Source organism: Lithobates pipiens, unplaced genomic scaffold (assembly GCF_037356315.1).
Source record: "Lithobates pipiens isolate NorthernLeopardFrog02 unplaced genomic scaffold, aLitPip1_a1.2 Scaffold_18, whole genome shotgun sequence".
Lineage (NCBI taxonomy): Eukaryota > Metazoa > Chordata > Amphibia > Anura > Ranidae > Lithobates > Lithobates pipiens.
In genome coordinates this window covers 59556557-59568759 of record NW_027507758.1, presented here as the reverse complement: position 1 = coordinate 59568759, position 12203 = coordinate 59556557, and the positions used below count along the sequence as shown (strand labels likewise).

At 49.9% G+C, this 12203-nt stretch overlaps 2 protein-coding genes across 2 annotated transcripts in view; both read right to left on the bottom strand.

Moving 5' to 3' along the window:
- Window positions 1-12203, bottom strand: part of HHAT (hedgehog acyltransferase) — a 568477-nt gene that overhangs the window by 249029 nt on the left and 307245 nt on the right. The window lies entirely within an intron of this gene.
- On the bottom strand, window positions 5406-11669 carry LOC143987152 (uncharacterized). Its single transcript, XM_077485721.1, has 5 exons — window positions 11069-11669; window positions 10904-10981; window positions 10423-10491; window positions 10198-10287; window positions 5406-5944 (listed from the first exon to the last, which is right to left on the bottom strand). The coding sequence occupies exons 1-5, from the start codon at window positions 11259-11261 to the stop codon at window positions 5718-5720; spliced, it is 657 nt and encodes a 218-aa protein (XP_077341847.1). The 5' UTR covers window positions 11262-11669; the 3' UTR covers window positions 5406-5717.

The following is a 12203-nucleotide window of genomic DNA, read 5'->3' as shown; positions in this document are numbered from 1 at the left end:
CCCAAGATTTAAATAGAATTTGTTTTTGTCAAGCAATCCAATTACTCCCTTTATTCCTTCCATCATCCTTTTTTGTAATGAATGTGTGTAATTGTGTATGTGTAGAGTGACTAGAGTGTGTGTGATTGCATGAATGAATGTTGTGTGAATGGACAGTAGCAAGGGTTGAAGCCTTGACGTGGCGCTACTGCTCACGTGTTGCTGTCTTTGTACATACAAATAGCAACCTGTGCTAATTTAACCATTTTTTTGTATGATGGTCTGGAAATAAGAGACAATGATTATTATTGATGGAGCGACTGTCAACTCAAGGATCAGAATATGTTACCAACACAACATAGAACAAAGAAACATACAGCTGGAAACGTGATTCTATGCAAGATAGATTAGTTGGTCACTGCTGAGCTGCACCCAGATGCCCATGACCCCTCATATTTGCCATCTCTGACCCAGGGGACACCAGGGCCCTCTCTGATCCTCTGCCTGTAAGGTCTCCTGAGACCAGGTGACAGATGCACTCCATAGAAGTTAGAAGTGCACTGCTAGGTACAGGTAGCTGATCTTAGGACTGACTGCTGCGGATTGTACCCAGGGAGATTCAGGACACAGGTCTACAGGATCACTAACACAGATCCCAATGGGAGCTGGAGCATAGATTCCCCCTGGGCGCGGAGTCTAAGAGCCAGCAGGTGTTCACCAGAGCCTCCAGTGGTGAGGATGGACTTCGCAGCAGTCTGGCTCCAGGTCGCGGCCCCTAGGGTCTCACAGCTCACACTCTCAGTAGACTACAAGAGAAGGAAGCAGCAGGCTGGGACAACAATGATAGTAAGGGTATAAGGCAGAGTTCAGGGCAACTAGCAGACTGGAACAGAGTACACGCCAAAGGTTCTGGGTCACAGGCAGACAGGGATGGTTGTGGACATGCCAAAAAGTGAAGGTCACAAGCAGACAGGAATCGCTGAGAACACACCAATGTCAGTAACAGAGACAAACATAGAGCACACAGCAAGCAGGAACCCAACCACACCTTGGATACTTTAGTGGTTTCTAATCACTACTGGCTTGCGGTGCACAGGTTAATATAAGGTTCCCTGATAGGGCCTGGGGTGGAGCCATGCTAGAGGAGAGGTTATAAAAACCACCAGGTGGAAGTGTCTGGCCTCTTAGTCTGAACACATGAGGGGAGGTATTGGTAAGCAGACAGAGGAAGATCACTGCATAACAAATAACAATTACACCGCCTGTTTCATGACCATCTGCAATTGTCTGAAGTCACTGGTGTGAGTAATCTACCCTGCTGCCATGTTACTCAAGCCCTGGAAAAAGTGGAAATGATGCCTGCCCTTTGAGCTGTTTCCCCTTGTGATTGTGCTAGCCTCAGCCTGTGAACCTCTGTCCAGTTAACTGTTGCCCTCATGATTGCAAGCCTTCAACCTATGCCCTGTAAACTGTTGAGGGCTGTATGGTTAACCCCTGCTGTAACTATCTGCTGTGTATTCTGGTGGAGGGAAAGCTGAAAGGCGTGACTGGTGGACACCAGAGGCGTAACTAGAAACCTCAGGGCCCCGGTGCAAGAAATCAGGAAGGCCCCCCCAAAAAGCATTATTTTGATACTTTGTTTTTTTTTTACAATGTATAACAAAAGTAAAACATTTCTGTTTCTGATTTAAAGTTACCATAACTGTCAAGAGGAAGCTTCTATGAACAACTTTATCCATGCCCAAAAAATGCAGCTTGCCCATGTCCCCCAATGCAGCGCGTGTCCCCCAATGCAGCGCGTGTCCCCCGTGCAGCCTGTGTCCACCAATGCAGCGTGTGTCCCCCAATGCAGCCTGTGACACTAGTTCAGTGTGTATCCCCCAGTGCAGCGTGTGACCCCCCATGCAGCTTGTGTCACCAGTGTAGCCTGTGTCCCCCAGTGCAGCGTGTGACACCAATGCAGCGTGTGTCCCCCAATGCAGCCTGTGACACCAGTTCAGTGTGTGTCCCCCAGTGCAGCGTGTGTACACCAGTGCAGTGTGTGACCCCCATGCAGCTTGTGTCACCAGTGCAGTGTGTCCCCCAGTGCAGCGTGTGGACACCAGTGCAGTGTGTGTCCACCAGTGCAGCGTGCCGTGTATCCCCCAGTGCAGCCTGTGCCCCCCATGCAGCCTGTGTCCCCCGTGCAATGTGTGTCCACCAGTGCAGTGTGTGACCCCCAATGCAGCCTGTGTCCCCCAGTGCAGCGTGTGGACACTGGACACCAGTGCAGCGTGTGGACACCAGTACAGTGTGTGACCCCCCATGCAGCGTGTGACACCAATGCTGCCTGTGTCCCCCAGTGCAGCGTGTGACACCAATGCAGCCTGTGTCCCCCAATGCAGCCTGTGACACCAGTTCAGTGTGTGTCCCCAGTGCAGCGTGTGGACACCAGTGCAGTGTGTGACCCCCCATGCAGCTTGTGTCACCAGTACAGTGTGTCAACCAGTGCAGCCTGTGTCCCCCAGTGCAGCGTGTGACACCAATGCAGCGTGTGTCCCCCAATGCAGCGTGTGACACCAGTTCAGTGTGTGTCCCCCAGTGCAGCGTGTGTACACCAGTGCAGTGTGTGACCCCCCATGCAGCTTGTGTCACCAGTACAGTGTGTGTCCCCCAGTGCAGCGTGTGACACCAATGCAGCCTGTGTCCCCCAATGCAGCCTGTGACACCAGTTCAGTGTGTCCCCCCCAGTGCAGTGTGTGACCCCCCATGCAGCTTGTGTCACCAGTGCAGTGTGTCCCCCAGTGCAGCGTGTGGACACCAGTGCAGTGTGTGACCCCCCATGCAGCTTGTGTCACCAGTGCAGCCTGTGTCCCCCAGTGCAGCGTGTGACACCAATGCAGCGTGTGACACCAATGCAGCATGTGTCCCCCAATGCAGCCTGTGACACCAGTTCAGTGTGTCCCCCCCAGTGCAGTGTGTGACCCCCCATGCAGCTTGTGTCACCAGTGCAGTGTGTCCCCCAGTGCAGCGTGTGTCCACCAGTGCAGTGTGTGACCCCCCATGCAGCCTGTGTCCCCCAGTGCAGCGTGTGACACCAATGCAGCCTGTGTCCCCCAATGCAGCCTGTGACACCAGTTCAGTGTGTGTCCCCAGTGCAGCGTGTGGACACCAGTGCAGTGTGTGACCCCCCATGCAGCTTGTGTCACCAGTACAGTGTGTCAACCAGTGCAGCCTGTGTCCCCCAGTGCAGCGTGTGACACCAATGCAGCGTGTGTCCCCCAATGCAGCGTGTGACACCAGTTCAGTGTGTGTCCCCCAGTGCAGCGTGTGTACACCAGTGCAGTGTGTGACCCCCCATGCAGCTTGTGTCACCAGTACAGTGTGTGTCCCCCAGTGCAGCGTGTGACACCAATGCAGCCTGTGTCCCCCAGTGCAGCGTGTGACACCAATGCAGCCTGTGTCCCCCAATGCAGCCTGTGACACCAGTTCAGTGTGTGTCCCCAGTGCAGCGTGTGTACACCAGTGCAGTGTGTGACCCCCCATGCAGCTTGTGTCACCAGTACAGTGTGTCAACCAGTGCAGCCTGTGTCCCCCAGTGCAGCGTGTGACACCAATGCAGCCTGTGTCCCCCAATGCAGCCTGTGACACCAGTTCAGTGTGTGTCCCCAGTGCAGCGTGTGGACACCAGTGCAGTGTGTGACCCCCCATGCAGCTTGTGTCACCAGTGCAGCCTGTGTCCCCCAGTGCAGCGTGTGACACCAATGCAGCGTGTGTCCCCCAATGCAGCGTGTGACACCAGTTCAGTGTGTGTCCCCCAGTGCAGCGTGTGTACACCAGTGCAGTGTGTGACCCCCCATGCAGCTTGTGTCACCAGTACAGTGTGTGTCCCCCAGTGCAGCGTGTGACACCAATGCAGCCTGTGTCCCCCAGTGCAGCGTGTGACACCAATGCAGCCTGTGTCCCCCAATGCAGCCTGTGACACCAGTTCAGTGTGTGTCCCCAGTGCAGCGTGTGTACACCAGTGCAGTGTGTGACCCCCCATGCAGCTTGTGTCACCAGTACAGTGTGTCAACCAGTGCAGCCTGTGTCCCCCAGTGCAGCGTGTGACACCAATGCAGCCTGTGTCCCCCAATGCAGCCTGTGACACCAGTTCAGTGTGTGTCCCCAGTGCAGCGTGTGGACACCAGTGCAGTGTGTGACCCCCCATGCAGCTTGTGTCACCAGTACAGTGTGTCAACCAGTGCAGCGTGTGACACCAATGCAGCGTGTGACACCAATGCAGCGTGTGTCCCCCAATGCAGCGTGTGACACCAGTGCAGCGGTGGTACTGCAGGGGGGCAATGGTGGTACTGGAGGGGCACTTCTTACTGATCCCATCCCCCCACCGATCTCATCCTTAAACACTGTGCAATCGCAGAGGGGAGAGCTCCTCCGTTGCCTTCAATGAATTGGTCAGCCCAGTTTATTAAGTGTCTGCTCCACATCCCTTACAGTATCTCTGCCTATGGATAGGCGGGGGCGGAGCGCTTCTCTCTCACAGTCTCTCCCCTCACAGTTGATGAAAGCCCCCCTCCCCGCAGCATGAACCTAACAGACACAAACCCCCGACAGGCAGGTGGGCCCTTCACGCGTCGGGCGGGCGGCCAGTGGGCCCCCTGAAGTGGTGAACTACAGGGCCCTATCTCCCGGTAGAGGAAGACACCCAAGGGGCTCAAAGGTCCCCCTCTGAACCCTGAAGCTATTGAGACAAGCTCGCCTACATTTTACCTTGTTGGAGAAGATACAGGAATTGGCTAACTGAATTTAAGAGAGTATGGTGCAAAATCACCTCCCGTTGATACCTTATACCATAAATATCTGAAGCCCTTATGCCAAGTGCCAACCACAGGCTCCTATACATATTAAAGTGTGATGTCGATGTGAAAATCGCTCTATCTGCCTAGAGAAATACTTTCTTGTGGTTCTCCTTTTTCTTCCTGCATATTTCTCTTGGGGTGCCCCCATGAAGAAATGTAAAAAATTGATAAAGCTCCTAAGGAAGCATTGACCAAAACACGAAACATGTAGAGCGCCAGAATATATTTAAGATTGGTTCTGTAATTAATACCCTGTCTAGCGTAATCCATTCTTATATTGTGATAGATACACACTACTTTTATTGTTAACTACAGGGCCCAGTCCCGCTTGCGACTGTTGCGACTCTGATAATTTCGCCACTGCTGGACACAATATACATGGGATTACCCTCTGCACAGTGAAATAGTGTAGAGAGAAATCTCTTAAATTTTCTAAGTTCAGCCTGATGGTTACATGTAGGAAAAGCACAATTATAAGGCCTCTACTAAGTTTATAACTATAAATGGAGTAGTTAATTTAGAGAAACAACATCACATACATATCATAATGAATCGAACTAGGAAAGCAAAATTCAAGAAAACAAGTAGTTTTAAACAACAATTTTTTTTAATGTAACAAAATATAAAAAAATACAAAAATATGTACAAATAAACAAAAAAAAACTATTTACATATCCTCCTGATCCTCCCCCGACCTGGTGAGCAGACGCTGTAGGGACATATTCATCCCAGTCATCTGCTCACCAAGGTACCGAATAGCCTCCAGTTGCCTATGAAGGCTCCTTCGGCACCTCTCCAGAGCCACATACTGGCGGCGATTGTGGAGGCCCAAGGAACGCCCTAGCCTCCTGATGTAGGCGTACTGCCTTTCTTGGACCTCCAAAATGCGCCGCTGATAATCTATATGTGGCTCTGGAGGGGGGGGGAGGGGGGGGAAACCGCGGCCTGAGGCACGGAGGAGGAGGAGGAGGAGGCAGCACCCATGGCTGTATCCAGGTGGGGGGGGGATACTGGAGGATGGAAGGGCCCTGGAGAAGCTGCTGAGGAAGGACGGTCAGGCCAACCAGACGCGGGCAGGTTGGACTCATCCACATCCACGGGGTGAAGCTCAAGGATAAAGACTTCACCTGTGAGGAAAAGGAAATACATTAGATAGATAATACAATACATACATTACACATGGCTTCTGCACTCTAACCATACATAACATGGTAACATGGGGACGGTTACTTTGATTTACTTCATCGGCGCAGAGCACTAGCCTATTGTCAGATTAGCTCAGTGTCATGAATTTTGGTGATACGCAAACAACTGTGTTAGGCTGGGTTCACACTTGTGCGATGCGGGAACCCTGCGATTCCACTACGGGTTCCTCCATCGCACCCGACTCGCACAGCAGTTCACAACGACATATGCGAACTGCTGGGGAGTGTCATACAATGTTAATGACACCCCCATTTCAGTTAGCATGTCGCACTGCAAAGTGTCAGTTTGGACATGAATCAGATCGCATGGGTGCCATGCGATCCGATTCTGGTGCGGAAACAAAAAAGGTTCCAGTGCGAGTTTAGTCCGAATGCGATACGATTTCAGTCATACTATCTGTATGGCTGAAATCTCATTGCACGGACATCGCCTGCAATTTGCACTGCAGTGCAAATCGCATGCGATTTTGCACTATGCAGCAGTGTGAACTGGCCCTGAGCCTAGGTTTCCACAAATTTGATGGATAGCAATGTTAACTGTGAAGTTGACTCAGAATGCAGTTCACATGCACACTAACCCCGCTTTTCATTTAGACCATTTTAATGTGACTTGAGGTCCATATACCTCCAGAATACACAGGCATGGCTTCAAGTTACGGCAGAATCGTGCAACTTTCAGGCTTTTCAGGCCAACACAGCCTGAAATTTGTACAATTCTGCCGCAATTTTGATGCGACTTTAAAGCAATGCCTGTGTATTCCAGAGGTCTATGGATCTCAAGTTGCATCAAAGTGGGACCAAAGTAGTGCAGGGACTACTTTGAAGTCGCACAGATACAAATATAATACTCATTGGAAATCATAGAGTACAAAGTCGCAGGACAAGTTGCACAAGTGGAAATGGAGCCTAAATGAAAAGTGGGTTTTTGTGCATGTGAACTGCATTCTGATGGGCCAACTTTCCAGTTAACATTGCTAGCCATCAGATTTGCCCGTAGCCTTTACAGCGCATGCGCAGGAACGATGATCAGATTTTACTACCACTACCATGAGCTAGTTTCACACTTGTGCGACTTGAAAGTCAAATGCTTTTGCCATGATTTTTGCCATGACTTGAAGCAATGTTTGTGTAATCTTGATGTCTCTGCCACAAGTCGCATCAAAGTCAGACAAAAGTAGTACAAAAACTACTTTGAAGTCGCACAGATATGAACTGAACTCCTTGGTAATCATGGTGTGTGGCTTGTCATGCGACTTTGCAGTCTCAAGTAGCAGGACTAGTCGCACAAGTGTGAAAGGGCCTGAGGCTGTCCATACCACCTGATCACTGGTTTAGTGTATTTTTTTACTGGTGGTGACTCGTGATTCTTTCAGTGTACTGGGTTCTAAAAACTGATATGACTCTTTAACTCGGTAACAACTTGTATGATTCTTTATTTAACCACTTGCCGCCCACCCTATAGGCAATTGACGGCAGCAAAGTGGTTTCATAATCCTGACCGGATGTATTATGACGTGATCAGGATTATGAGCCGCTGCGCGCCCCCGGGGGCGCGCATCGCGGCGATCGTTGTTGCGGGGTGTCAGTCTGACACCCGGCAACTACGATCTCGGTAAAGAGTCGTAGTCGTACTCGTAGACGGAGAATCTTTACCACGTGATCAGCCGTGTCCAATCACGGCTGATCACAGTGTAAATGGGAAGAGCCGGTGATCGGCTTTCCCTCACTCGCATCTGTCAGACGCGAGTAGAGGAGAGCCGATCGGCTGCTCCTCTGACAGGGGGGGTCTGTGCTGATCGATTATCAGCACAGCCCCCCCGAGGATGACCACACTGGACCACCAGGGACACCACCAGACCACCAGGGAAAAGGTAATCCTCCCTAGACCACCAGGGATGCCAGTTAGCACAATGGGTGCCAATCAGTGCCCATAATGGATGCCAATCAGTGCCCACAATGGGCATCACTGATTGGCATGCATTATTGTTTGGCACTGATTGGCATCCATTACTATAGCATAACACCAATGCCGCCTATGAGTGCCCACCTGTGCCGCCTATGAGTGCCCACCTGTGCCGCCTATGAGTGCCCACCTGTGCCGCCTATGAGTGCCCACCTGTGCCGCCTATCCATGCTGACCATCCGTGCCGACCATCTGTGCCGCTCATCCGTGCCGCCCATCCATGCCAATTTGTGCCACCTATCAGTGTCCGTCCGTGTCGCCCATCAGTGCCGCCTATCAGTGCCACTTCATTGGTGCCCAACACTGCCGCCTTATCAGTGCCCATCAGTGTAGCCCCATCAGTGCCCATCAGTGAAGGAGAAAACGTACTTATTTAAAAAGTTTTGAAACTGAAACAAAAAAATATTTTTTTTTTGAAAATTTTCGGTATTTTTTTTATTTGTAGCGCAAAAAATAAAAACCGTAGAGGTGATCAAATACCACCAAAAGAAAGCTCTATTTGTGGGAAAAAAATGATAAACATTTCATTTGGGTACAGTGTAGCATGACCGCGCAAATGGTCATTCAAAGTGCGACAGCGCTGAAAGCTCAAAATTGGTCTGGGCAGGAAGGTGTTTAAGTGCCCCCCGGTATTGAAGTGGTTAACTCGGTGTACTGTGAATGAACTCCTGACTCTTGTTTTAAGTTTGTATCCAGTTCCTGAGTGTCCTGTGCTTAGAGTCAGCTGATCTCACTCAAGGATCATATTACCAGGCCTGCTCTGCTATGTATGTACTGTAGTGTACTGAGTGAGTGCACAGAGTGAAGTGTTTCAAACGAATCAGTTCACTCAGATAAATCGATTCATCCAACATCCAGTTCACTGAAAATAATCGATTCAAAAGAACGAATCATTCATGAACTGGACATCACTAAATCAGACATCATGAGGAAAGAGTTTAACACCCTAGGCGAAACCTAATTTTGCCGCCCCTTTGGCCCCACCACTGACTCCACCCCTTTTGCCCTGCCCATGTATACAGTACACCACCTTTTTATAGATTGCTAACATTTTGGGGGTGGAGTCCGTCACTGAGCCTGGAGGTGGTGGGTGGGGGCATCGGTAAGGCACCCAGGATTGATGTGTGCTCTAGGCCAGCACCTACCTTGTCTATAGGTAGCACTGGCCCTGTACAGGGGATATGTACACAGATAATTTAAGGCACTGATAATCAGTGCAGGCCCTTCAGTACCACCTATCAGTGCCCATGGGCACTGAGTGATACCTATATGCAGTGTCACCTCCATCACTGCAGCCTATCGGTGGGAACCCGTCATAATGGGCACAACAGGTGTACAGACCTGGGAACTTGGCTCAGGGATGGTGAGAACCCCTCATAATGGGCACAACGGGGGTACAGACCCGGGAACTCAGCACAGGGATGGTGAGAACCCCTCATAATGGGCACAGTGGGTGTACAGACCCGGGAACTCAGCACAGGGATGGTGGGAACCCCTCATAATGGACACAGTGGGTGTACAGACCTGGGAACTCAGCACAGGGATGGTGAGAACCCCTCATAATGGACACAGCAGTTGTAAAGACCCCAGAAATTAGCACAGGGATGATGGGAACCCCTCATAATGGGCACAGCGGGTGTGCAGACCTCGGGGGGGGCAGCATTTTAGAAATTATTGGCTATATTTTTCTCCTGCAGCTGCTGGTGGAAGGGAGAGGAGAAAAAGACAATTTCAGATGCTGCAAGTGAGGGAAAATACAGCCCAGTTCTAGTAAATGGCATGCTGCACTAGTATCAGCAGCAGTAACCTGGAGAATCCCTATGGACTAGTAATGGGCAGCAGCCTGGTCACCAGCAGAAGAAAGAAACAAACAGAGCCAACACAATGACTGCCCTGCACAGCACTGATATCAGTAATAGCATTGTGTGTGTAGCTGGACACTGATCATCACTCACACATCCTCTGCTTCCAACCTGCTGTGCAGTGATCGGGGGAGGGGGGACATTCCAGGGAGCTCAGGGGTTATCAGGAAGAGCTGAACTGAACGCTGATATCATATCATCCTGTCCTTAAAGTTGCAGACAGCGAAGGAACGATTTACTGTGCCATGTAATGGGCGGGCTGAGTGTGTACAGAGCAGTCAGTGTATGCCACCAGCATTTCATATTTAAAATACTATTTCCCTGGAAAATAATAAAAAAGTTGTACTTACTCCCTGCATCTGCCGCGTCTGGCTGGTCACCTTCCGGCGCATCCCCAGCAGCCTCTCCAGGGCAGGTCTCCTCCACCTCCTGCTCAGCAGCTGTTGATCAATTTAATATAGAAAAGACAATTACAATCTGCAGTGTACAACAATCTCACACACATTAGTACAAAAACATTGAAACATGTATGATCACTCAGCAGCAGATATACCAGCAAGATTATACTAACTTACATGTGGGCGTTGCCGCCTCAGCCTCTTCCTCCTCCTCAGTCTCCCCTTCTGACTGCATGATGACGAGACCTATTTAATAATAAAGGAGAAATGATGAACTTTACAATGTTCAAGCTTTAAAGATATTACTATAAATACTGTATAAAGATAAAATTAAATAATTATCCATTAGCATGGCAATCCAAAAATAAATTACAAAAACAGTAAAAAAAAAATAAAAACAGGGAGGCACTTACCTGTCCTGGTTCCAGCGGCGAGTGCTAGGTGCACGACACTGATCAGGCGCCTCAGTTCAGAGCGGCGACGTTCTGTCAGATTACGTAAATTACACAAGCGCTTGCGTTACCTGACAGAACATCATAGAGGCTCCACCTGTCACTGCTTGAGTGAGAAGCAATGACATTGGAATCGACAATGGAAGGCTGGACAAATGGAAAAGGATCCTGTATTAGTGTCACTACTACAGTACTACTGTACTTACTGGGTGTTGACGCAGAGGATGATGATGACGAGGACTCCTCCTCCGGCCTCGGCTTCCGGCGGCGCTCCTGGATACGATCTTTAAATAAAATCAAACACAACATGGTGAATGCCCGATGCTTGCCAATCAAAAAACCCTCCTGCACAATGTAATGCTGACACCAACCTTGATGAGCCAGGAGCTGGCTGATCTCCTCCTCCCCTATGCCCGCTAAGAGCTCCGCCTCATGGGGGAGGAGAGGCACCCGCTTCCCTCTGCGACCCGACTGCCTGCGTTTACGTGCAATGGAGCTGCAAAACAAAGAGAGAAGAGAAACGGGTTCCATAATTAATCGACAATTGTAATCTGAAAATGACATCAACACAGGAAACAATTGTAGAATGAACCAGTAGTATGAAATGCAAATGGAATTTTTGGATTAGGCACTTTTTTTCATTTAGCCCAAGATTTTCACTTTTTTTTTATTAACCAAATTCATTTTAAGAAAAAGGTATGCTTTTTTGGTCCATAATAAAATATAAAAGAGTAAATAAATATTCATATAAATGTCCACTGTCCAGTCCACCTTTCTAATTAGGCGCTTGTGTGAACTGTGTATGGTGTAAATTACCTTTCTTGTGTCTTTTGCATTAACCACTTGTGGATTTGGACCCCTCCACATATGGTGGCAGGTCCGCAAGCTGGTTAAGTCCAGCCACCATAACAAAATATTTTTTTTTTATACTTTAGGGCCGGTTCACACAGCGGGCGATGCGAGGCGACACGACTCGCCTCGCCGCTATCTTACAGTAGCCCCCGTTCTGTACAATGGAACCGTTCTCAGAGGAGCGACTCGAGTCGCTCCGACTCAGAAAAAAGGTTCCTGTACTACTTCTGGGCGACCTCGGGGTGACTTGCATTGACTTCTATACAGAAGTCATTTGCAAATCGCCGCTGAGGTCGCGGCAGGTCGCGGGGAGGCAAGTCGGTGTCGCCTCGCCTTGCCTGCAGTGTGAACCGGCCCTAACTTTTTTTCAATAACAAAATATGTAAAACCCAGTGTGGTGATCTAATGCCACCAATAAAAGCTCTATATGTGGCGGGAAAAGGGCATACATTTAATTTGGGTAGTACATCGCAGGAGCGTCCAATTGTCAGTTAACCACTTCCTGACCGACACACGACAATGTACGTCGGCAGAATGCCACGGGCAGGCATATTGGCGTACAGGTATGGGCATTTCTATATGCCACCCTGCCATCGCGTGCGTGCCGCCAGTCGGGACCCCCATGAGTCCGGTCGGGGGTCCCGCGGGCTCCAT

Excerpts from the sequence above, each read along its gene's own strand:
- LOC143987152 (XM_077485721.1), bottom strand. The coding sequence starts at position 11,261 with ATGTCATTTTCAGATTACAATTGTCGATTAATTATGGAACCCGTTTCT. Across the intron at positions 10,982-11,068 it reads CCAGCTCCTGGCTCATCAAG|ATCGTATCCAGGAGCGCCGC; the intron begins GTTGGTGTCAGC and ends TTTTATTTAAAG. Across the intron at positions 10,288-10,422 it reads TGAGGCGGCAACGCCCACAT|CTGCTGAGCAGGAGGTGGAG; the intron begins GTAAGTTAGTAT and ends ATTGATCAACAG.